Source organism: Ochotona princeps, chromosome 28, assembly GCF_030435755.1.
Source record: "Ochotona princeps isolate mOchPri1 chromosome 28, mOchPri1.hap1, whole genome shotgun sequence".
Taxonomy (NCBI): Eukaryota; Metazoa; Chordata; class Mammalia; order Lagomorpha; family Ochotonidae; genus Ochotona; species Ochotona princeps.
In genome coordinates this window covers 15,084,596-15,111,522 of record NC_080859.1, presented here as the reverse complement: position 1 = coordinate 15,111,522, position 26,927 = coordinate 15,084,596, and the positions used below count along the sequence as shown (strand labels likewise).

At 43.1% G+C, this 26,927-nt stretch overlaps 1 protein-coding gene across 8 annotated transcripts in view; it reads right to left on the bottom strand.

Moving 5' to 3' along the window:
* The window catches only part of PAM (peptidylglycine alpha-amidating monooxygenase), a 153,601-nt gene that overhangs the window by 77,015 nt on the left and 49,659 nt on the right, over positions 1-26,927 (bottom strand). For all 8 annotated transcript variants that reach the window (XM_004586180.3, XM_004586181.3, XM_012927316.3 and 5 more), the window contains exons 5-6: positions 16,466-16,551; positions 15,159-15,242 (exon numbers count right to left, since the gene is read on the bottom strand). In XM_004586180.3, coding sequence (XP_004586237.2) covers positions 15,159-15,242; positions 16,466-16,551 — 170 coding nt within the window. The remainder of the gene's footprint in view (positions 1-15,158; positions 15,243-16,465; positions 16,552-26,927) is intronic.

Sequence of the window (26,927 nt, the reverse complement as noted above, 5' to 3'; positions counted from 1 at the left end):
GGACTGCTAAGCCTTCGTGATCATTACCTTACGGGTCTCTCGTCTAAATTAGCAACATTAAATTAATGAGGCAGATGATGTTTTGCTGAGACTGAGTCATGGCTCCCAAGGTGATCAGGAGTATGAGCTTATTTGGGGATTCATTTCTAAAGTCATGAGAAAGTTTCATATAATTAAAATTTTCTTAGAAACCCCTTAGGAGATTTAAGAGTGAGGGCTCTTAATATATCCAGCACAGTTAGTTTTAACCTAGCATACATTACCTAGAAAAGCTCTCTTTCATAAAAGAAGGTGAAACAAAGAGGTTGCAGGATGAGCAAAATTTGAAAGATTTCATTAGCACCTTACCAGTCCTTGGCATTGCAACAGATTTCTGACAGTCATATCAATTGGGCCATGTCTGAGTATTTTAAACAGATTTCTACACAATTGGGCAATGTTGCATTACAAAATTATTTCTGTACAACTGAAACCTTTCTGCACACACACACACACACACACACAACTGAGAAACCAGTCCACTCATGTCTGATCTCGTATTCACTGTTGATACAGGAAAAACTGAACAGAAGCTGAGTGTTACTGCAGCTTAGCACTGCCCTCCCTGTTGGTACAACCTGGAGTATAAATGGAGCTCCCCATGTCACTCAGATTGCTCAGAAGAGACGATCACTCACATTAACGGGAAAAAGTAGAGCTTAGGGTTTTTTTTTTTTTTTTTTAAGAGTTCCTTTAAAACAAAATTTGAATGATCGAATTTCTCCTAGAGAATTTATGGATGCCTGAAAGCATTTTTTTAGAGCCTTCAACACTCTGCAGTTCCAGAAACATCAGGACAAAACAGTCCTTATTCATGAAACACCAGCACCTTAAGCTGTCTTGCCAAACCTGTGTCTGCTTAGCAAAACAGAGCTGAAAGGGGGCACTATGAATACAAGAGCCGAGTTTCACAGAGGTTTTCCTGCAGGCTGCTGAATGCTGGCTTAGCAGACAAGCCTGAGTGCTAAATAAAACAGCACACTGGAAAAAAAAAAAGAGTCTTCAAAAAAAAAATTCCTTTTGAAGCTGTCACCACAATGAGTTAGCCTCTTTTGATTCTGTATTCACTGCTTTGGGACCAGCAATTACTAGCTTCCATTTGCCTCATGGCAAGAAAGAGAAAATGCATTTATCCATCCTGCACGAAGATGACTTTCACAAATGATGGCCTGTGTTGTTCCCCAAAGACATCAAATGGAAAGCAGGAGGGCTGGCTCACCAAGCCGCCTGCACGGTCGCTCCCTGTGAGCAGGATGCTACAGCAGCACAGCTCACGCCAGGGACCCTTCCTGCCTCCATCTTCTAAGAAGGCAAAGGGGGCAAACGGAAGCTGCAGCGAAGTGAATGACTTGCATTAATTTCTTCCCTCAGGATTATGGGCTTGCTCCAAAGAAGCAAAAATCAAAGACAACATGTACCAAACCTAGGTAAATATTGTAGTTTAAGAAAATGGGGCCGGAGGGGAGGGATAGCTGAACTGGCTAATTTTCTGTCTGCAAGTGCAGGAATCTCATATGCACACCGGTTCATGCCCCGCTGCTCCACTTGCCATCCAGCTCCCTGCTTGTGACCTGGGAAAGCAGAGAACGATGGTTCAAAATCTCGGAGCCCTGCAAGGGAAACTTGGAAGAAGCTCTTGGCTTCGCATCATCTCAGCTCCAGCCGTTGCAACCATTTGGGAGTGAACTAGTGGAGGAAGATCTTTCTGTCTCTCCTTCTCACTAGAAATGTACCTTTCCAGTAAATATTACTAAATCTTAAAGACTGACACATGCCAGAAGGAAAAACCCTCTATTTTAAAGAAATAATTAAGAAAGGAAAGAGGAAAGAAGGTAGGAAGGAAGGGAGGGATGAAAAGAGGGAGGGAGGAGGTAGGGAGGAAGACAGAGAGAGAGAAAAGGAAAGAAAAACAAGAAAGGCAAACAGGGTGCCAGGTTTGGTTTTCTCATTGGTTTTAAACTCCTTTTTTTTTTTAAGATTTATTTTATTTTTATTGGAAAGTGAAATAACATAGAGGGGGAGAGACAGAGAGAAGGATCTTCCATCTGATGATTTACTCCCCAAGTGTCCATAATGGCTGGAGCTGCACTGATCCAAAGCCAGGAGCCAAGAGCCTCTTCTGGGTCTCCCACATGGGTGCAGGGTCCCAAGGCTTTGGGCCATCCTCAACTGCTTTCCCAGGCCACAAGCAGGGAGCAGGATGGGAAGCAGGGCTACTGGGATTAGAACTGGTACCCATATGGGATTCCAGTGCATGCAAGGCAAGGACTTTAGTGGCTAGACTACTGTGCCGGGCCCGGTTTTGAATTGCTTATTGAACTATTATATACAGGAAAGTACACAGAGCAAAGGTACAGCTTCAGGGATTTTGAAAATCTAACACACTGAGAGAATCGACACCTGGAACCAGAAACATAAATCTCCCACCAGCTCTTCCTTCCTGAGGCATTGAATCATCTGCTAGTTCTGTCTGCTGTATTTATACTTGCTTTTCTGAAAGAGCTGTCTTTTTGTTGGGAAAGTCTGTTACTCCTAGTTACTAAGACATCTTTGTTTTGTAATCTCTCCTTCCTCCCAACCAAAAGTCTTATCAACCACTTTCCACTTCTTTATCTGGCACATCTGCTTTTAAGATGATAATGAGCTTCTTTTTGCATGTTCCAATTACTGTCTGTTTTCTCCACAGACGCCAGAATGAACTTACGCCTATCCAGGAACCATGGAGAAAGTCCTAGATAAAATAAATACTGGAATGAAGAATGGTGTCAAATATTTAATGCAAGAATCTCCCAGAATTTGAAATAGAAAGCTGAAAAACCTATTTTTATATCAAATGTTCTATCAAAATATTTGTGAATATTCATGAGAATATTTTTATACAAAGTGCACTACACAGTAACTACACTTTGCTTAGATTTTCAAAACATTTTGGTATTTAAATAAATTTACCTTTTAACTCTATTCTCCATGAACTTGTTATAATTTGTGTGTGTGTGTGTGTTTGTATAATGAAGTTTACATTTTACCCCCTTTGGAATTCTCAATTAATTTTTGCAATGATGCGTGCTCTCGCTTTTGTTTAACTTAAACCTCTACATTCTCATGAATGATATATAAAGAAAGAACAATTTGGCAGCAAAACCGCCCAGTTTTGATTTGGAAGAAGGAAGTTTATATTCTGTAAAAACTGTCACTTAATTGGAATATAGGTTTTGGATGCTCATTCAACCTAAGGCCAGTGTCTACACTTCTAACCTAATTATCTTCTCCAAGTTAAAACATTCTTCTGTATTCTGTTGTCCTTTTGTTGTGACAAAATAACTCCAAAGCATCTAATTTGCATATCATTCTGAAAATACACAGTGCTTGGTTATCAAGTAGGGTCCCAGGTTCCTGCAGCAGATTTCGCTGCCACTGATTCGCATCTCCTAAATTCTGCATCAGCCAGTGTGCAAGTAAGAGTCTGCTTCATTTTTTTCCAATCAATTCACTTTAGTTAAAAGTGAAATGCTAATTGCTTCTAATCCAATAGAATTAATTAGTTGATGACTAAGTAGCTCTGACTACCTTGATGAAAGGAGTCAATGATATGAGTGATTAAAAAACATGAGTTACAAAAGGCTAAATGAGGGTAAAGTAAAAGATTTCTCAAAAAAGCAAGTGTAATGACCAAAAGTCTGCAAAACTAAATTGCATGCAGGAAAGTTTTTTTTCCCCCAACAGAAAAGACATTACTTAGCTTAACTACTATATTGTTCAATTTACAGTTACTTTTTAAAAGATCCACAGCTTTAAGCAATACAATTCTTGAAATAACTGTAAGGAATAAAATATTCTGAATATATTCTTTCACAAACAGATGAAACTGTAGTGATTTGCATATGTTTTCAGAACCAAATGACTGAAAATATAATTCCTGATGCGTGTGGACTGTGCTTGGGTATTAAACAGGTGTCCAATAGAATGAATAAACTGACTAGGGCATATTTAATCTTCCCATACTGGAGATGATTAGCGACATTGAAAGGCAGGAAATGAGAGCAGCAGGGAGCTAACGGGCAAAGCGACTGGCAACAGGCAACACTGCTGGGTAACAGGCGTCTTTTGGATTCTTTGAGGAGTTAGTGAATAGTTCCCAAAACCATTCACAGGATTCATATCAACCTGCTAGGTTATGATGAAGGTTACACAAACTAAGAGCATCTTACTATAATTTTCCTGAAGTCAGTGAAATTATCAAGCATCCTAATTCAGAAAAAAAAAAAACACCTACCTAATAAGGAAAAGGATTCCTTGATATGTCACAATGATGGGAATAAATGGGGGATAAGTTCAAACACCATATTCATATTACAGCTACTGGGCAGGAGTTCACTTTCTCTGTAACCATGGCTCAAAGCACTTTTAACAATATTGAGTCCATTACTTGTGTAATATAGTTAGGGCATGAACTCTGGCACATAAGCAAACTAGAAATCCAACACAAATTAAATTCCTTTACTTTTTAATGGCAACGGAGTAGAAGATTTACCACCCGAAGCAAGCCAGGCAACCTTTCTGAGTATTGATTTTCGCTTCTGTAAAATGGAGAGGCTGGGCTAAAAGATCCCTTCTAATCACACCCTGAACCCTTTCTATTCTCAATCTCTGATTTAAAAAGACAAGTGCTTTCGGTATGGTGTGGTGGTCTAGTGGCTGAAGTCCTCGCCTTGCACATGCCCAGGATCCCATATGGGTGCCTGTTCTAATCTCCATAGCCCCACTTCCCATCCAGCTCCCTGCTTGTGGCCTGGGAAAGCAACTGAGGACAGCCCAAAGCCTTGGGAACCTGCCCCCTGCGTGGGAAACCTGGAGAAAGTTCCTAGCTCCTGGCTTTGGACTGGTGCAGCACCAGCCATTGCAGTCACCTGGGTAATCATCGGATGAAAGATCTTCCTCTTTGTCTCTCCTCCTCTCTGTACATCTGACTTTGCAAAAAAAAAAAAAAAAAAAAAAAATCTTAACAACAAGCAAACAGGTGCTTTAAAAGTAGATTAGTGCAGTATACAAAGATCTAAGTGAGAGTCACTGCTTTGTTCCCAGAGGAGTGATCTAGCTTCCCCTCATGATAGGGACCTATCAGCACATCTCTAACCACCCCTTTACCCAAAAGGGAGAAGACTACGGTGTTTTGGGCAGGTGGAATCTAGTTAATCATTTCTCTCTCTCTCTCCCCAAATGGCTCCCATGGTTCTCTCTCTCTCTAATTTCTTTCACTCCTAAGAAGGTACTATTCAAGAAATTATTGGAAACGGAACTAAAGTCTGCTTCCAGTGCAAAAGTGTGAAAATCAGGTATACAAACGATGACAAAAAGATCATGAAAAATACATATCACATTATGTATGATTATCACACAATGGATATCACACTGTAGACGCATATTACAAAAATTAACTTCAAAATGCTTTTTGACACACCAAAATAAGCATACCTTTAAATTTTATGTTATAAAAACTTTTTTAGCATACTCTCAAGTATTACACTTTAAATTTTTTAACAAAATGCAAAAAAAAAAACCTAGAGCTATGATTTTAAAAAAAGATATATCTAGAGTCAAACGAAAAGAAGGGAACAGTTATGTGTCTACATGGGGAGAGGGTTTTCCAAGAAAGTCATCTAGAGCTTATGTTGTAGCGTCTTAAATTCCAAATACCACGTTTTTGAAAAAGAATAAAAATAAACTCTCCTTGAAATTTCCATGTGACATGAAGAAAGTGCCAGAACAACCAGACAATAATTACATGCATTTCTTCTTTCAAAGCTCTCATTTCTTAGGAGAATTGAGACTTAATTAAAATTATTTTGGCAAATGCAAATTATCCTGCTCATGGCCCATACCCCAGGAGATTATTCTGACATACCTCTAGTACAGTAAAAAACAAAAACAAAAAAAAAAGAAGAAGAAGGGAAAATGTGAGTGTCCATTATCAAAGTTAAGTTGGTATAAAAATCAACTGGGAAGCTGATTAAAATCTTATAACCTTGGGTCCAGTGTTGCATTGATAATGTGCTCACTCAGAATTTAAAAAAATATGTTTGTCTTTGTATCTGCATATAAAATTTTTACTGACAAAAGGCTACCACTTAAAATATATAAACAATAATTTACAGGGGTTGGGTTTGTGGCTTTGTGGCAGATGAGGCTGCCACCTGCAAAGTTGGCACCTCAAAATGGGCAGTGGTTCAAGTTTAGGCTGCCACACGCCAGACCCAGCTCCCAGTTAAATAGCCTGGAAAAGCAGCAGAAGATAGCCCAAGTGCTTAAGCTCTTGCTCCCCCACCGGACAGGAATCTGGGGTTCCTGGCTGACAACTGGACCAGTCTCAGCCACTGTAGCTGTTTAGGGCAAGATCTTTCACCCCTTCTCCCACTAACTGTGCCTTTCAAATAAACTAATTAAAATTGTGAAACATGTGGTACAGACGGCAATATGGGGGGTTATTCATTTACTAGGAATTATAAATTGGGAAAGAATGTCTTACTGGGTAATTAGGTGGAATTTGCGATGGTTTAACTAGGTTTAACTTCTCCATGACCCCCAAACCCCATTTCCAGTTGTCTGTCTAAACATTTCCTAACATTAAAGTTCACTCCAGCATTGTTGTCATTTAAAAAAAAAACTCATAACTTAAACATCTTTAGCAGGAAACAAGTCTCATACACTTCAGTGTATGTGTACAAAGGAATATCTGCAGAGCTGCTGTGAGGAATGGAAGAGTTTTATGTGTGGGACCTTAGAAACATGTCCAGAATACACCGGAAAATGGAAAATAACAGACAGACATTATGGAGACTGCAACTTGATTTTCTGTTCAGAAAAGGAAAATGTGCATTCATACCCAACTGGGGATTCTGTGTGTTTTTAAAGACAGGTGCAGATGAGCACAGAAAAGGTTGAGAGATTAAACATTAGCTCCCTGGTGTGTGGTGTGGAGGCCTACTGCACAGAGCAAAGCAGGACCCAAGAGGCTCATCCTGTTTTTCTCACTGCTGGAGCACTCTAAATCACTTTCAAAATTTTTTTTGTCAGGCCCAGCGGTGTGACCTAGCGGCTAAAGTCCTCACCTTGAACATGCCAGAATCCCATATGGGCGCTGGTTCTAATCCTGGCAGCTCCACTTCCCATCCAGTTCCCTGCTTGTGGCCTAAGAAAGCAGCTGAGGACGGCCCAAAGCCTTGGGATCCTACACCCGTGTGGGAGACCTGGAGAAAGCTCCTGGTTCCTGGCTCTGGATCGGCACAGCACGAGCTGTTGCGCTCACTTGGGGAGTGAATCATCGGATGGAAGATCTTCTTCTCTGTCTCTCCTCCTCTGTGTATATCTGACTTTGTAATAAAAATAAATAAATCTCTAAAAATGGTTTTGTCTGTTTAATGCTTCTGTATTATCCAAAAGATCAAAGAGACTAAAAAAGATTTCTTTTAATGGGAAAATACTCAATGACATTAAGAGTCCTTCAACTCTTGATAGTGTTTTAACTGATGACTCAAATATTAGAGAGTATATCTTGGTTCTGATTAGGTTGGGCAGAGAAGAAGCGACTCTATGACCCTGCATAAGTCAAGTGGTCACTCCCTTCCAGGGATGCTGGGAATGCCAAGTCATCCTAACCTGGGCTCTGCGTAGGTCAGCAGCTGCCATGGTGAGCACCCCATGTTAGACTTACAGGCGTGCTCAAACGGAAGAGCTGCCACCTTATCCCATCCCGCACCCCTCAGAGGTACGAAAGCCCAGTGCCACATACTCCAGGCAGCCCTTCCCCTCACGTGGGCATCCAGCCAGGTGGCAGTGGTCCCGGCCTATCTCCCACCGAGAGCAGTCCCTCAGACTCAGTCCCCTGATGCACAGAACCCTTATCTGAACTAAAAGCTTCTCTCTCTTCCAATCACTTCCAAATATAACAGTTCTAAAACTGTAACTTATTTGTGAAAAGCTCAGGAAAGCAAAAATGTTTTCCAAGTTTGGTATAAAAATCTGGCCTGAATGGATGTGATGGTGTTTGGATTTTTATACCTTTTTAGTGTGACTGTTTGAACAGTTTGCCATAGAAACAGTAGCGCCTTTGATAAGAGAAGGGGTCCCAGATCCAAAGGGGATAAAACTAATATGTGAGCTAGGCACTTGAGCACCTTTTCAAAATGCTACATTTTAAACACCAAGTGGGCCCAACGAAGTAGCCTAGTGCCTGAAGTCCTCGCCTTGAACGCACTGGAACCATATGGGCACTGGTTCTAATCCCGGCAGCCCCGCTTCCCATCCAGCTCCCAGCTTGTGGCCTGGGAAGGACGGCCCAAATCCTTGGGACCCTGCACCCATGTGGGATACCCGGAAAAGCTCCTGGCTTCGGATTGGTGCAGCTCCAGCCGTTGTGGACACTTGGGGAGTGAATCATTGGATGGAAGATCTTCTTCTCTATCTTTCCTCCTCTCTAAATATCTGACTTTGCAAGAAAAATAAGTAAATCTTAAATAAAGAAAAATTCCAAGCCACACCTGCTCCAGAGTGTGTAAAAGAAGCTTCGTGTCCCTCTATCACAACGTGTGGGAGGAGCGGGATGTAGGAGTTAGGCGATTTGGCAGGTGGCTGGAGGGCAACACACCCGGGAAAGAGAGGGCACCTGGGGCCACATTTCTGCCTGGCCTGGGATGAGGCAAGTGCTCCCAGGGCTACTGACCCCAGAGACCAAAGAGTGTGGTTAAGAACGAACCTTAACATCTGAACAACACTCCCCCTGCTACACACACACACACACACACATACACAGCAGAGAAAGCAACATGGAGCAATGTGGCTTCCCAGACTGCTGGCTTAGCAAGCCTGTTTCAGAAAGTCGGGAGTGCTCTAATGCTTATGCTCAAGTCGGAAGTGTCTGCTTTCTCCTGGAACGAGATGAGTTTAAAGTGTAACCGCCCTGCCAATGATCTCTGCTCCACCTTGCTGCAAAATGCATTCGAATGGGATCTCACGCCCCTCCCTGGCCTCCTGACTTCAAAGCTGTTTCCAACAGCTTCCTGGCAGGAGTCTGGTGAGAGCTGAGACACAGCAGTGAAAGCCACTGGGGGAACAGGCTTCCCGTGGGGTCCTCACTTCTCCCTCCTCCCTGCCAACATCAGCCCAGAGCCCACCGTTCCGTACTCCTGGTGGGGAACCAAGCTGCGCAGAAGGCGTACGGGCCCCAGCCACGGCAGAGCAAGGCAGGAGGGCAAGCCGAATGCCAGGGTCAAGGACCACAGGATTGGGCATGTATTCCTCTGACTTGACTCCTAAAGTTCCCTTGTATGATGTCAAGTTCAAGTCTGCACAAAGAATCACAAATAACGTCGTGATCCTGGCGCGCGTACTTCTCCATCAGTCCCCTCTCTCAGAGCCTGTGCCTTGCTTTGGAGTACACTGACCCTGCCCAGGGAGCTGGATGAGGGCATACATTTTGTCTTTTATTTTCACCTCCGAGTAGTGGAGCATTTAAAGTGGTAAAGGAAGCTACAGAAAATACAGAAATAAGCCCTGCATTACGGAGAGCATGGTGGCAGGGGGCTGGGGGACTCCCCAATGTGAAGGTAATCAGCCAAGTGCTGACAGGGAGGGCGACAGCCCAAGATGATGAAGATAAGGCCAAGCGGAAGACGAGGGCAAGGACAAGAGCACCTGCCGCCCGCCGGGTCTGGGGGGTCTGGGTCAGGCACAGCTGAGGCATTTCGCATTTGTCATGCAACAACTTCCTGGCAACATAACGTATTCCAGACAGATTTCCACCTTGAATTTCTTCAAGTTGTAGTACTTGCAAGGCTAAAATGTTAGCTTTCTGAAAAGTATGACTATTGAGAACAATCACCTTCTAAAGGTTCTAACTAGAATCTTATGATATGGTTTTGGCACATACAATCATAGACATTTGGAAGCAACCTGAGTGTTCACATAAAGAGAGTTGAAAATAAGAGCTCAAGGTTTGGTTCATTTGATTTAGAATGTAAGTATGAAGCACCAACTCTGAAGAAAATGTATCTTTTGGCTACACTCCCAGGTGCGTACTAAAATGTATAAAATGTACTTGTACTGTGGGGGCTGTGACAAAGGTGTGAAAATAAGTTGTGGAGGTGTGTGTGTGTGTGCATGCGTGTGAGTGATCACAACCCCAAACAGCTGTCATTCAAGAGCTCAGCAACAGGAAGCAGAGCGCAGCTTGGAAACTGTTTTCCAACCCCAAAGACAATTGAGTCTATGCAGTGGCAGAGAGAGCCTGACCTTCCTTCTAAGAAAACAACTTCCAACTCTGCAGGCAAGTGTACAGGAGTTCCAATTTCAGAAAGGAGCTGTTGGTGCTGACTAGTAAGCCAATCTTAGAAATTCTAGAAACGAGAGGGCTGTTTTCCTAAGAGAAGTGGCAACTTTCTGAAAAAAAAAAAAAAAAAAACCAAAAAACACAACAAACAACTCAGGAGACCAGCTTGGAAAAACTTTATGGGAAAAAGCAGGCACAGGGCCAGGGAAATCCCTAGTTCCCACCACTCCGGAAATGTGGTGCTAGCACAAATTGAATTCCATTTTCAGTAAATATTTTAAACTATCCTTATATGCAGGGTCTCAGTCTTGAAAGATTTATCTTTACATGGCTTAATTCTGATTAAAAAAATGCTATGGGGAACAGGAAGTACCACATAATTAGGTCAACTTATGGGAACAAGACAGACATGAACACAGTTCTGTATGTGACAATGAGACAGTACAACATCTTGAAAAATAACCACTCTCCTCTTTATGTTATGGGCAACTATGGAGAAAAAAACAGTCATATACGAGGGCATTCATCCTTTTATAGGAACCATAATTACAATAACTAACATTCATTGGGCTCATCTCAGGTGCCTCTCCATGAAGCCTAGGGTCCGATGTGACAGGTGTGGAAGGCAAAGTGAGGGCTGGAAACCTGCCAGGGGTGATCAAACGGGGCTTGCACATTGCCAAGCTGTCTGGACTTGGGAGTTTGGTCACTAGACTTGGCAATGAAGGTTTCCTTCTTATAATTAGAGTTTGTTTTCCACGAGTTCTGAATTTGGAAATAACTGTGACACCTATCTGTCAGCCTTCCTGAGCCCCAATCTGGACTCCCTCTAGCTGCCTGCAGGCTGTGTCCTGGTAGCTGTTCCCAGCACTCAAGCCCAGGAGGAAAGGCATCGGGACACAGATGTCCCACCAAGCTACTGCTTGGCACACTGCTTGTTTCCCGGACGGAGCAATAACAAGGACCATGAGTGCCTGGCACTGCCTTTAGGCCTGTCCTCCCTTGCATTTTATTCCAGTGATAACAAATTGCCAAGAATCCTGGTGGATCCGAGACTGTAACACTCTTGCGTCTCAATGCACTTTTCTACCTCTGTTGAGAACATGCCTTCTCCACGCTCCTGCCTCCCGTAGAGCCCCTGACCACCCTTCGGAACCTTGGTCTGCTTCCATCTGCTAAGAAGCCTTTCTGGACCATGTCCACCTCCCCTTCTGGGAAGCCTGCCCACCTCTCCGAAGCCTCCAGGTCCACTCATATTTCTGTCGAAGCCTATGACCTCCTGGTTCATCTCGCCCACTGCAGCACTCCAACCCTTTGAGGGCACAGAGGTCAGAACGACCACCAGCAGCAGCAGAGAGCTGATCCTATTATGGCCACGGCCCTTCATCAAGCTGCTGCTGGATGATGCTTTTACAGTTCACGGCCTGTGCAGTTTCCAAAACAAACACTCAAACCCAAACACATTCCATGCAGTCCCGTAAGACGCACAGCCAATCTTGCTCTGTTAATGGAAATCACAGGCTAAGGCACGCCCATCTGGTTTTAGGTTATGTCTGCCCTGATAGCTGAGCCCCTTCCTGTAAGCTGTAGAAGATGGTTTGCTTTTACTGTTGGTGTTTTGTGAAAAGAGAAGTCTTCAGCTTCTCTTTTCCAAAGCCTTCCCAAATGGAAGCCCCTTTGAGTCCTCGGGCCAATTGTTGCCCAGTTAGTCCGTAGACAACAGTGATTTCACAGGAGTGTCACTCTGCTTCTGATGACATTTTATACACTTAAAATGATTACCAAAAGCTTCAACATCACAATGCTCAAATTTTCACTGACACTGCTAGCAAAACAGTGATGTGATTATATTTCTATGTGTGTCTGTGTGCACATGTGTGTAGGTAGAAGGCTACTTCTAAAAGTTCATGGAAAATGGAACTCAAAGATAACTTCCTTTCAGTGAGAAACCTTTTAAAAGCCATGCATCATTTTTTCATAAGATGCATTTTGTGTGAGCTTTTGGCTATCTTTCATGTTTGTGGGGTACACACATCCAACCTAGAATAAATATTTAATGCACTTTTTAATAATTCCAGCATCTGATGATATCCCTATTTTCTGCTTGTGGGTGCCTCCAGTGATAAGGATGAGATCACAGCGTGGAACTCGCTGCCACCTCCAAATGTCCATCACACAGAGATTCATGATACGCTCCTTATTTCTCAGGTACCTGTGGGTGTGTGTGTGCCCTACATACACACAGGTGTCGATGGAACTGACAGGCCACTACCGCCTGTGGGATGCAAAGGGTAATGACAAGGACTATGGCAGAACACCTCAATGGGGAAAAACACCCCAAAGCCCTGTCTTCCTAAGCCTTTGGCCCTTTCCTTCTTACAAACACACAAGTAAGTACTTCTTAATTTTCTATATTCATATTTACCACCTGCTATTTCTGTTGATACACCATATCTCTAACCAGTCCCTATTTAAGAATGTTGGTTAACCTTCCAGTGTTTACATCAATAGTTAATGATTCACAAATAACTGCAGGTAGGTCATTTTGTAGGAAAAAAAAAAGATCATTTTGTTTATAACAAATGCTTAGAGCAACATTATAACACTTTACGGTAAAGGTACACAGAATGATGAAATTGCTTTCCAAAGTTGCATGGCAATTAATAAAGCGCCTCAAATTGTACAAGATTCACCCAAATCCTGCTAGTCCTCGATGACGTAATGCAGGCTCCATTGACCCCTAATTCAATAAATGCAAGATGTTGCTTTTTCAGTTTAGTGAGGTTCAATATTTTTCCATGTATTTATTTACTGTTCTAAGTCATGTTTGATTTAAGGGACAAAAGAGTATCTAATGATATGAAGTGTACTATATGTGCGAAATTTATATGAATTTTGGTACCAGTAATTTCCCAACTCATATATGTATATGAATATATGCATATAAAATGAAGGTATATTTTTTTTTTATAAAAACCATTCTCAAAAGAGAGAAAACAAAAATGTGATTCCAGGAAGTTTTTCATCTGTCTCTTATAGTAAGGAATAACTTTAAGTATGTATCTCAAAAACTTAGAACTTTAAAAACTTATCCTTACATTATAATAACTCATAGTTAAGCAATTAATTGTTACAGTGATAGAGTTCAAAAACTTGTAAGTATGATCCAATTTCTCTACAGTGTCAAGGCAGTCACAATTAGGCATTCTGCAAAGCTAGGTGAGAGGTGAAACCAGTGTTCTATAGAAGGATGGGGATTAAAGTTTGGGTGTGTGGCTGTGATAAGCTTCTTTAGACACAGTTCTCAGAGAAGGGCTTCTTGATACTGTGAAAACATGCCAGCCTTGCACAGGTTCTGCCAGATTCAGAATCCGCTCGGCTGGTACCAACAGGCTAAACCCATACAGCTGGTCATTTCCATGTTTGCTCCTCAGAGACATTATTTATTCTGTTGTTTTCAACAAAACCTTATCTCAGCACAACAGAGTGTTAACAATTTAAGATTAGGTTCTGTTCCAAAAATGGAAATCTTTTTGTGTGTACAATTCAAAGCATATTTTTAAAGTAAAAATGAGTCTTATTTAGCAGTTACGTTTCCAGGCTTGTGCACAGAAACTTGCTTTGCTAATAATGTGTCTGACAGCAGGAGTAATTACAAGCCTTCGGCTAGGTACAATTATTCTTTACAACACGCCTTTCCAGAAGAGGAGCCGCTGACTGTCCTGGTTGCACATGCTGAGAATTCACGGACCCTCCCACCGGATACGGTTCTCTCAGCAGAGGTCCCCACGCTGGCATTTCAAAGGAAGACAGAGGTGGACATTGTCTTCTAGACTTTGATGTCAGACAGGAAGCCAAGTGTGTGGAAGGAAGAAAGCAGCTGGGATCCTGCACCCAGAGCCTCCCCACCTCGGGGCAGATCTACCCAGAGCGCCAGGCTCCCAGCCGCGCCAGGCCCATAGGGAGTGAAGCAGAAAATGCACGTGCCTTCCCGCTCCCTCATCTCCCCTCTCTCTGTCTCTGTTTCTGCTACAAATAACAAAAATCTAAAATTTTTAATTAAAGAGTCCAGGGAATGTAGATAAGTCAGCAACAGAAGTCTGCTTAAGATTTATGGTCGTCCCGCAAACCCAAACATGGGTGGAATCTGACTAACCGCAGCAGGAGCAGCAAGCGCTGGTCTCGGTTGCCTTGGGAACGGAGCCCATTCCTCACGTTAATGATTCTATATTAAAAAAGGGGGCCTTTCACTGGAGAGCACGGGAATCACAGGCAGAGCAGCAGGTGTCTAGGGGAGCACGAAGGGCGTTAGGTGGCATTTGGACATCCGTGCCGTGGAGCACGGGGCAGGCCACGAGGCGGCAGGTGTCTGAATGTCCGCGAACCTCACTGGTAGGCAGAACTTGCACGCTCTCCCAACGCCTGGCTCTCAGGCAGGCTCATAACCCACCAGTTCCTCCTGGCTTTCTGACAATGCTGCTGGGGATGAACAGCATCCTAACAGCGGCAGGAGCGCGAGCGGGTGAATTTGACAAGGAGTTGAAAAGTGAAAGAACTATGTCAGGAAAAAAAAAGGGCGTGGGGGGGGGGGAGAGAAAACAGTGGGTAGCTTTTGCGCAGAACAGAAATAATGAAAGATCTAAGTCACCCTTCAACTGGTGCAGAGGAAGGAAGAAACAAGGCTCTTGTTCTTTAATAGGCCAGAGTATGGACGTTTCTTCATTGCGTTTTCCAGTGAATCTAGTTTACACGAGTTAGTACTGAAAACCGTGTTTGGTTCCCACATCTCAAAACTCACCTCTAAACGCGCTGATGTCCCCATAGTGCACTTGCAGCACAAAGTATTTACTTCCCGTCTCCCCTCCAACTCGGAATCCAACTCCTAAAGATTTACAGAAGAAGATAAATTGACATTTTAAAAAAGAAAATCCCAAAAAAGAGCTAATCTCAGGCTGCTGATGTATGAAATCTAAAAGGGGAAAAAATTAGCCTAAATATGTCACCTCTTCCCAAGACGTGTAGAATTCTATTTCCAGATTCCTCCTCAGAGCCAAAGTCATTACTTACACATTACAAGGATGCTTCATTCAGTTTGGAAGAATCAAAAACAAAATTCTGTTTCTGATGATTATTTAACAGACAGGCAAGTGCATACACCCATTCTGCTATTCTGTGGTGTGTATATTCACAGTCTTTAGCTTTTCTGATTGAAACTATGAAATAGACTTCTTAGGAGCATCTCAAAAGAACTGCTTTTCTTTCCATGTGAAAACCATTGTCTACCAAAATGCCACGGTAGAAACCAGGAAGCGAGTAGACCAGAAGACAATGCAGCTTTGAAGGGTTCTCAAGAGCCTGAGTGTGGATATCTTGCCAGTGACTTCAAAAAAGGAGACGGTGTGGAGAAAAAAAAGCACTGAGAATACATTCACAGGCGGGCAAAAGCTCTATGCCCTACCCGTAGATCTTGAAAACACTAACCGCATCCCTCCACTTACTGGGCGTCAGGTGCCTAGTAAAACACTTGCAGAATCGAGGCTAGGCCGAAGGTGAATCACACAGAGCTTAAAAGGCAGTAACCAAGGCAGCTCTGTGTGGAACAGAACCACACACCTCCTCCTTAATGGAAGACAAAAACAGCCAAGCAATGAGAGACAGCCTGGTAATTCACTCACTCCCTGGAAGTAACGGATCGGTATAGAGGTGAAGTCAGAAAGCCAGGTGAGGTTTAGCATCACATTAAATATCCAGGTTTCAGGACTCTTGAAAAAAAAACTGTTTGCTGAGACAGCAGTTTCATCCTGAGCTCTCTCGGCTTCTGCAATGCTCTTGCTGTCAGGAGCCAACGTGCCTTAGGCCAAAGGTGGCTGGAGGTGTGCTTGGTTATTTTTCTAATTCAATCTAAGCTGATGTGAGGGCAAACCACTTACCCAACAGAGACGGGGAGACGGTAACTAGCTGAATGAGAGCCTCGCAACATGAACTAGGCGATGCAAGCATGCGGGACTGGTGAAACGCAACATCACCAGCCAGCCACTGCTGCAGGGGAGGATCAGGGGGAGCCCTAGGGAGGCGGCAGCTTCACCTAGCACCCCGCTCACGTACCTTTGGGGAGTCGGGTCGGGGGAGCATTTCGTGCCCAGGCATAGAGAATGTTGGCTTGATCTGTGCAGGTTCCTTCATCACAGAACCTGAAAAGAAAGAAACAACAATGGTGTCTAAGAGTTAATTAGTGCAATGCATATATTACTTCACACTGGGGTGGTGTGGGCATTTGAAAGCAATGAACAACAAAGTACTAATGCAGACCTATTGGCTTTAAAATCATAATGAAAGCGATAGCAAAAAAAAAAAAATCTGTGTGTGTGTGTAAAGAGTACACAAGGAAAGGTTTTTTGTTTGTTTGGTGCTGATGAGATATATTCCTGTGTGGAAATTACGTAATTCACACCTTGACATGTCCCTGTGTGGGATGGTCAAGTAGCAAAACAAGCATTGCTGAGTCTACACAAACGATACCTCGTGGGGCAGTGAGCTGAAAGTAGATTAGAGGAACTATCACACATGTTTTACCCTTTCTCGGTAAGTGTTGGCAATACATGGTTGGCCAGAGTCAGAAACAGAACCTACCATAAACAGTGTGAGAGTAGGGCAAAAAGTTCAGGGCCAGCTGGGCTTGTGGCATAGCTGAGTTAAGCCACCACGTGTGGCACCAGCATGCCACATCCAAGTTCTGGTTCAAGTCAAAACTACTCTCCTTCGGATCCAGCTTTCTGCTCATGTGCCTGGGAAGGCAGCGGAAGGTAACCCAACTACTCAGGCCCCTGCCACCCACATGGCAGATGTGGGTGGCTTTCCAGGCTCCTGGCACCATCCTGGCAGAGATCTGGCTGTTTTTTTGCCATCTGAAAAGTGGACAAGACGTTGGATGATTAATCTCTTTCTCTCTGCCTTTCAAATAAACAAACTTTTTTAAAAGACCATGGTTAATGGCTGTGTATACTGGCTGTGTTTATAAGACCTTGAGGACCCAACTCGTATGTGACAATAGCTGAGAAAGGTCTGTGTGTGGATGTGTGCAGGCCCCCCAGTCCAGTAACCAGGACACCTGGTCAACCCAATCTAATGCTACATGGCTTCCCCACAACCTGCAATTCCCCATTAGGCTGGACTGCTGTTTGTTCCATTATAGAAATGGATTTGTTCAATACATTGTTAGGCCACAGTTTTTAGGTTGCTTTTGTACTTTTCATATTCTAGAAAATTGGGGCCAGACAAGGTTCAAGTCAGGAATTTTGGCAGACCCGAAACACTGAAAAAGCAATCAGGGACATTAACAGCAAATACAGCTTCCGGGAAGGAGGTTGGCTCACATGAAAACAAACAAAAAAACAAACTGTGTATTGTCCAGGAAAGTGAAGACTGACAGCACTGACTTCCTAAACAGGTCAGACACTGACACTGGAAACCAGGAGAAAAAAAACACTGCAGGAACTCCTACAATGTTTCCTACTTACAGCCAGAAATGCAACTGGAGAGCACACAGCGAGGGTCGATGACAGTGTTTTCTGTCTGGATTAAGGTAAGGAAGAACCAGGAGCCAAGAGGCTTCCAATAAGGCGATACTCGGCAAATGGTCTCACTTCTATAAATCAGGCTGCAGTGAGAGATTGTGTAATGTGTAATGTAAAACACATCAGGCAGCGGTTTCCTACTGTTCACTGTCAAACACGATGTCCTTACGATGAAGGATCATTACCATGTGAGAACTGCATGTTGGAACAAATGCCTGTGACATCCTTGTGCCAAGTGTGTTAAAAGGCTCGGCGTGTTGGACAATGCCCAAAAGCACAAATTTCCTTCTTGGCCTTGTGCTGTCATGGTTAAAGAAATGAGATTGTCAGCTGTGATGAACTTCCTATCTGGCTGCTGGGACTTACTAAAATTTGAAGATCTGGGTGGCAATTTTCATAGCTTTCCACAAAGACCATAAATATCCAAGAGCCTCACATCAACGTGATGACAGTCCTGGGTTAAACAACACAAATTGTTTCCTCTGATATACAAGTCGGTTTTTCGATGTATGACTAGATTGGACCAGACTGATATGTAACAGAGAAAAACCGGTCTAGTTTTCTAAGCTATGCATTTGATGATGTCATTTGCTGGCTCAAAATCTTTCAGATGCTTCCCAAGAATAACATGAAAATAAAACCCAAACAGTGGAGCATAAACACAAGCCCTTTAATGATCTGGGACCCTGTTCTACTTCCAGACAAACTCCCTTAGTCATCCCAAGCTGCTGCCAGTTCCCAATCTACTTCTCTGTTCCTATTCCCCACACTATCCGTTCCTAACTCTCTGCATGAAAAAGTGCTTCTCATCTCCTCCAAGATTCAGTTCAACTTTTCTCAATCAGGGAACATTGAGGAACCTATTCTGGTCTCCAACCATCCAGCATCCCTCCATTAATGCTAGCACTGGCCCCTAACTATTCCATCAGATTACTGTGACTCTTTCAGCCCATCCTCCCAGCACCTGCACCCTACCTGGCATCAAGATTTCACAAATACTTAGTGACCTTTACATACAGGTCAACGTTTTAAACTTTCTGATCATGGATTCTGAAAGAACTGAATTGCCTTCCATGATTTTACACACTTAGGAGTAAAAACCTTTACCAAAAAATTGGAAACATAAAAATTTAACTATGTGGCAATCGCTGTGGTGCAGGTGCATAAGCTGTGGTCTGTGACACCAGCTTCCCATATCAGGGCACCAGTTCTAGTCCCAGTTGCTGCCCATCAGCTCTGTCCCCTTGCTAAGGCAGCCGAGAAAGCAGGAGAGGGTGGCCCAACGGCTATCCATGCAGGAAATCTGGATAGATTTCTGGGCTCCTGGTTTCCTCCTGGACCGGTCATGACTGTTACAGCCATTTCCGAGTGAACCAGCAAATGCCTGTCTAGTTTTGTCTCTTTCTTTTACACCCTCATCACTCCTGCGCTCTCCTCTGTCATTTTGCCTATCAAATAAATAAATCATTTACAAAATTGTTTTATATAGATTTGTTTATTTTTATTGGAAAGAGAGAGAAGGAGAGACAGAGAAGAAAATCTTCGGTCTGATGATTCACTCCCTAAGTGACCACAATGGCCGAAGCTGTGCCGATTCAAAGCCTGGAGCCAGGAACCTTCTCAAGGTCTCCCATGTGGGTGCAAGATCTTAAGGCTTTGGGCATTCCTTGACTGCCTTCCCAGTCCACAAGCAGGGAGCTGGATTGGAACTGGGGCAGCCAGGACTAGAACCGGTGCCCATGTGGGATCCCAGTGCATTCTAGGTGAGGATTTTAGCTGATAGGCTGATGCACTGGGCTCCATTTAAAAAATTTTAACCGAAGTGCATGTTACAATAAATTCAGTATTACTTGCCTAGTATTTTATGCAAATTATCTTAAACTCACTTTCATAAGAACCCCTCATGGAGAGGTATCTATCTTAGCACGGCACATGCTCCCTGCGATCCCTGGATCCCCTCTCACATCCCACTTCAGTGTGTCTGGATTCGAGCTCCAGCTACACTTCTGGCTTCAGACTCCATGAGTGTGCATCCTGAGAGTGAGCAGGTGGTGGCTTAAACATCTCTGTCCCTGCCAGCATGTGAGAAGCCTGCAGTAACTTCCTGAGTCCCAGCTTCAGCCTGGCCTCGCTCCTGGGGTTGTGGGGACATGAACCAGGAGATGAGAGACCTGTCTCTTCCAATAGATGAAAAGAAAAAGAATGCCGCGAATAGGCTGTACTTTAAAGCTGAACGAACCTGAGTGCTTAGATAACCTGCAAAGGTTCCACAGCCAAATCAAGATTCAAAGTGCTGGCTATCACACCCCCTTCTATCTCAGTTCATGAAAGCGATGTATGGGCAGAGAATAGTGTGGGAAGTCACGCTTTGATTACTATTATTACATGTGAACTAACTGGTAACTTGTGCATGAAATTTTAAAATTATATTCTAGATGAAATAAGTTGTCCTTCTAACTTACAAAGAGACAATGCTTATATTTGATCCTCTTACAAGGTCTCATAACACAACAGTTCCAAAAAAAGAAAAAAAAATTGAGCTGGAGAGGCAGGCGTTTGATGCAGTGGTTAAAAATCTGCTTGAGATGAGTTCATCTCAGACCACAGTAGATGAGTTTGAGCCCCAGTTCCATTTCTAATTCCAGCTTCCTTCTCCAGTGTACCCTGGGCAGCAGCAGGTAATAACTCAAGAAACTTGGCCCTTGGAGCTGGTACGGTGGCTCAATAGGCTAATCCTCTGCCTGCAGCACCAGCATTCCATATGGGCACTGTTTTTACTTCCAGCTGCTTCATTCATATCCAGTTTCCTGCTTAAATGCCTAGAAAGCAATGGAGGATGGCCAAAGTTGTTAGTCCCCTGTGTCCGTGTGGGAGACCTGGAAGAAGCCCCTGGCTCCTGGCTTCAGATCAGCTGAACTCTGGCCATTGCAGTCATTTGGGCAATAAACCAGCAGACAGATTTATCTGTCTCTCCTTCTCTCTGTAAATTTGCCTTTCAAATAAAAAAAATTCAAAAAAAGGGAACTGGGCCCCTTTCATCTAAATTGAAGACCTGGATTACACACACAGCCTCTGGTTTTCTCCTGGTCCAGCCTTGGTTCTTGCAGGCATTTGGAAAGTGAACCAGTAGATGAAAGACCTCTTCCTCTCTCTCTCTCTTCCTGTGTGTGTACACTTCCAACAGACTAAACAATAAAACAATATGGACATATCAGCCATGGTCTTCTAGAATAAGAAGGAAGACAGAGCAAAAGGAAGCCTTGGTTTGCATTTTAAAACTCTTGTATAATTTTTTTTTAAATGTATTAAATTCAAAACTGAGTAGAAAGACTCACTGGAGGATACTAGGATATTGTCACTAATGCTAAAACTTCCTGAGTGAGAGCAGCAAGTACAGACGAAAAGCACGATGCTCAGAGAAATGTGTCCCAGAACTGACAACACAGCTCAGGGGCTAAGCTCATTTGGAGACAACCCGTTTATTTCTACATCCCCACGAAAACGGCACCCTGTTTCCCCACGTTCAGCAGGAGAACGAGGCTATTATAGATACTGGCTTTCCAAAAGGGTCCTGCGAAAGTAGCAGGGATGCTGGTGACAAGAGACTCTAGACTAGGAGGAGACGGAACCCTTGACCAGTGCTGCTGCTGCCAGCCCATCAACCTGCTACTTCTCAACATTGCAGCAGCTGCTCTTAAAGGTTCCTTCACATTCAACCAATTACACTGTGAAAAGTTTCACACAGCTCTCTCGTGGTGTCTCCGCGTTCCCAGTTAGAACCCTGAGATTTAACATTGGAAAATAAGATGCTGTGGATTCAGGGACTCTTCCCGTGGAACCCGTCTCAATTCTAATCCACGTGGAAGCTATACTCAGATAGCATAAATATTTCCTGACTGGCAAGCGCTGAAAAGAGCTGGCCTGTCATTTTGAATTATCCAAATAAAACATGATTGACTGTTAAGAGTACTCTCTGGTTGTATCTGTTAAAGTCTATTTAAAATCCAAGGCTGCTCAGGAAGGTCAGAACCAGTAACTCATTACGTCTTTTGGCTGACACAATGAAAAAATAAATAAAGTCATCATGACCTGACATTAAATCTGTATGGCTGTAAATTCCAACATTAATCCAGTTAATACTCTTACAGAAACTCAACCAGAAGAATTAAAAAGTTTCTCTGAGAAACAAATATAAAGTCAGAGGCATTGGGTGGAGTGTGCTTACACTTCAAAAACAGATTAACTGTGAGTCAGGCGTTGATTACTATTCGGCGCTTTACAAACTCCTGGGATATTTTTCCCAATTCAACATTACTATGTGAACTTCATGCAATGGACGTTCAGCCACATAATGATTAGAAGGATACCTAATGGGAAAGCTATATGCTAACTGCGATCACCAAATACAAGGCTGAGTAAAAAAAACATAGGTTGTTGAGAGAATGTGTGTTCTGTCTATAACTAATGCAGTGTTTAGCACACAGTGGATAGATAAATAATTCACTAACAAATGAATAATAGGTACCATTTCCACGTGATACATGCAACACCAAATATACTGTGTCCATCACTTCGCTTGTTCCTCTTAATGGCCCAAACACAACCAAACAGGGTCTGTAGCCTCACTGACAAGGAGGAAACAGGTCAATCCCAGGCCAGTTGGCTGATGTTCATTACAACGAATCAGTCAAGCTGAGCCTTAAAGCAAGATGTTCTGATTTCAAATTTCTGGCTCTTTGCTAAAAACAGGACTTGTGGGATGGAGGGACATGGGCTATATTTCACGCTGGAGTATCTGAGGACGGTTGACACCTAGTTCTGCTACTGATGTCGGTTTCTGCATAGTGCGCATCCTGGCAGGCAGCAGGTGATGGGCCACGTGACTGGGATCCTGTTATTCATGTGGAAGATGTGGACGGAGCTCCTATCTCGTAGCTTAGGCCTGGCCATTATGCGCTTTTTGGGGAGTGAAACAAGGGATGGAGGCTTACTCTCTTTCTTTGCCTTTCAAAACACAAAGTCATGGGGTCATGGGAAGGATGTATAATGGAAAGAGCTCTTGCATGGATTTCAATTTTTGTGCACCAAAATTAATGTACCCTTTTCCCACTCTTTTTCCACAAACCTTATACTATTGCTATAACAGAAATACTAGCCTTTTGAAGAAAGGATAATGTCCAAAATTATGTGGTGTTGTTTCTGTCGAAACTGTCGCAACAGTTAAAACCATGGCATTCTGTCTGATTGCAGTTGACAGCGGTCACCACAAATCCAGCAGTAGCTCAGGCGCTCCTATCAACACCTCTCTATCCAAGGACCTACAAGTTGTTAACCAATAAATGTCATCAGCAGTAGCTGGGTGTCGGAACCAGATACCAACCATATTTTTTAAAATTAAACTGTTATATTATCCTGATGTGCAATTTAATACAAATCTGTGATACTATCTAAGTTCAAAAGGGAAACTGATAAAATTAATTTTGGCTCAGCAGAAATTTGCGTAGAAAATGCTCTTAAAGGCACATTTTAGAGTGCTGAGAGCAAAGGAGGGTATAACTGGTGGAGACGGTGCTATTTTTATTTATACTGAAAAGGGGATTATGTATGCTTCACTTGAGAAATTTCCTATGGCAGAAGGCACGCTGCGACTCTTGCTGTGGAGTGTGTCGTTGACAGGTAGCTAAGACACAGAAAAGACGGAGGGAGGCAGCATATGTGCAAATCATGTTCTCAACCAAAGCATCATTATCACTTTGAGCCAGGGAACAAAGATGCCGACTTATCAAAAATTAAAACAAAACCATCATCCTGAAAAAAAACTTCATTTAAATAAGCAGCCAAGTAGGGTGCCCGGCACACAGGTTCTTTCTCTCTGTGTGTTAGCTAGTTTTTCTTTCTCTACAACTCTGTAAAGATCATGTCATTTCAAAAGACACAGCAGGCGGTCTGGTGCAGTAGACTAGTGGCTAAAGTCCTTGCTATCATCTGCTGCCTGGATCCCACATGGGCGCTGGTTCTAATCCCAGCTGCCCCACTTCCCATCCAGCTCCTTGCTTGTGGCCTGGGAAAACAGGTGAGGATGGCCCAAGGCCTTGGGACCCTGCGCCTCTGCAGGAGACCCGGAGAAAGCTCTGGACTCCTGGCTCCCGACAGGTTCAGCACCAGCCTCTCAGACACTTGGGGAGTGAACCAGCAGATGGAAGAGCTCTCCTTCTCTTGTAAATCGGCCTTTCCAATCAAGATAAATAAAACCTTTAAAAAATATATAAGAAAGACACAGCAGCTGGTTAATAAATAGGAACCACCATTGAAAGGGATTTAAGGGAGCTTCCTAGGATGGCCAAATATCACTGCATTAGCCCAGAATAATTTCTAGTCAGAACAGCTGCAAGACGCTTCCTTCACCCAGCTGGGAATCTTCTTTGCAAAACATATCAAACAATTGCTGATTTGTCAAGATTATTTGCTCATAAATGTCATGCAAAATAGTAATCACAATAATTCCTACTATAAGACAGTCATGCCATGTAAAAGGACATCTCATTTGAAATCACCTTAAATCAGTCAAAAATCTAACTATCAAATCTTGGGGCTTGCAATTGTTCTGCTGCTTTAAGTCCTGTGTTCTGTGGTCAAGTGGAACAAAATGCACAATGCCTTCAGCTGTATGCTAAAAAAATTAGTATTACAAGATTCTCCCAATTGCTCAAAACAATTCATATAAAAAATAATCATGATTTTTGAATCTTTGAAACTCTCAGGAACCAACCACTCATCATTTAAGCAGAAATTTTAGCATCCAAAAATTAAGAAAGATATTCACAAGATAGATACATGTAATATTTTCATTTTTCGGGTCTCTTAGGTATTTACTACTTTTCCATGAATCTTACATGCAAACCACCCAGTTTTCAGCACCTCCGTGTCTGTGCCATTGCCCCAAAAAACCTAGATGAGCCTCTGCTGACAGAGGGTTTGCATTTGGCCAACAGGGCTGGGGAACCATAATCACCCCACTTTCATTGACGTCTGCCAGTGCAACTCATGCCATCGTTAGGCTTGCTCCTGTCTTGGTTCAATCATGTTCCATGGACCCGACATGTAATTCACCATCCTTCCTGCCAGAGGATGAGAGATGCCCGGGCAGGTAGAGTAGCCTCCTTTGCACAGGTCAGCAGAGCTGCAGCATTTCCATCAGCTGGTCCTTATTTTGCATCCTCCAGGGGTATGTTAATTTGGAAATGAGCATCGAGCCTACTCTTAACTATAAAGGGACCACCCTACAGTATATTAAAAGGTTCACATCAATGTATGCAATTTAAATGCACATGCATATAATTAACTAGACACATTACCAGCGTGAGCTGCTAATTTGGAATGAGATACAAAAGGCTAGAATGTGTATAGAGGAAAAAAAACCTTTAAAATGAAAATGACTGCTTAATGAAAACTGCTTCATGCTGTGTCTACTATTTTCATGTAAACTTAATATAACTGTAAATATGTTTTAATGAACAGTAGAAAGAGGCGATTACAAAGAGCAGAGGAGGGCAGCACAACAGCGAAACAGCATCAGGCCAGCTTCTTGCCTTCTTATTAAAAATGCCGCCTGAAGACAGAGCATGAATTATAACTTCACAATTTCAGGAGAAAAGAATGTTTTTCTCCATTAAAGACACATACCTATTTGCCAACCTGCTGGCAATAAAAACAGAATACTCAAGTAAAAACATGGGAAAACCTGGCTCATCTTTGGAAAAGAGGAGAGATCTGGCCTTGACATTTTCGCTGTGAAAACATCTTCATAGCTTTTGCTTCTCTTACTAAAATAGTTTTGTATTCCCCTGAATATTTCCACAGAGCGTGAACAAGTTTTTGACATTCTTAAGCGTCAGAAACCTTGATCGGTATCCGATCTAAAAATATACGTGGACGTGAGGGAGTCTTCATGCAAGTGCAGTCTATACCTTAGAGCAACTGAGGAATAGATTTGCAACTGTAAAATGAGTGTGACTGCAGGAAAAGAAAACAACACTTTTGACACGGATGGATTTTTGTTATTAGTATCGTGATTCAGGTGGGAGGATGCGAGGCTGAACAGCTGGAAGATGTTGTCTGACTAGCACTTGGTGATGTTTCTGGAAAGTCACCTAAAAGGTCACACCAGCCAGCAAAATCAATGCGAGCTCTTTAAGACAGGCACAGACGTTGCCAAATAATGGGAGACAAGTCATCTGAACCATCAACAAGGGGCACTGAGCAGCTTCACTGGGTGTATGTCTGCTAGTTTGCATATCAGACACATGTCTGGGGCCCAGTGTGATAGCCTAGAAGCTGAGGTCCTCGCCTTGCACACCCCGGGATCCCATATGGGCATCAGTTCTAATCCTGGCGGCCCCACTTCCCATCCAGCTCCGATTGTGGCCTGGGAAAGCAGTCGAGGACAACCCAAAGTCTTGGGAATCTGCACCCGCATAGAAAATCCAGAAGCGGCTCTGGGCTCCTGGTTTTGGATAAGCTCAGCTCTGGTCATTATGGTCACTTGGGGAGTGAATCAACAGATGGAAGGTTTTCCTGTCTCTCCTCCTCTATGTATATCTCACTTTCCAATAAAAATAAAATAATTATTTAAGAAAAAGTGTCAGTATGAGTCAAAAAGATGGTTCTTATATATGTTTTACGAGGCAGGCACTGGATGGACATCACTTGGGATCACCCATGTCCCACATCCGTGCTTGGGTTTGGGTCCTGATTCCAGTTTCCTATTAATGTGCATCCTGGGAGGCAGCATGATAGAGTTAAAATACCCGCGTGTTTGCTACCCATGCGTGGGGAGAACCTGGATTGAGTTTGTTCCCTGGCTTTGTTCTGGGCCACCTCTGGCTGCCGCAGGCAGATATTCGAGGAATGAGCCAGTGCAGGAAAGATCAGACTCTTTGCCTTTCAGAAAACATAAATAATTCTTTAACACGTTAGATGAAGACTTAAGCTTG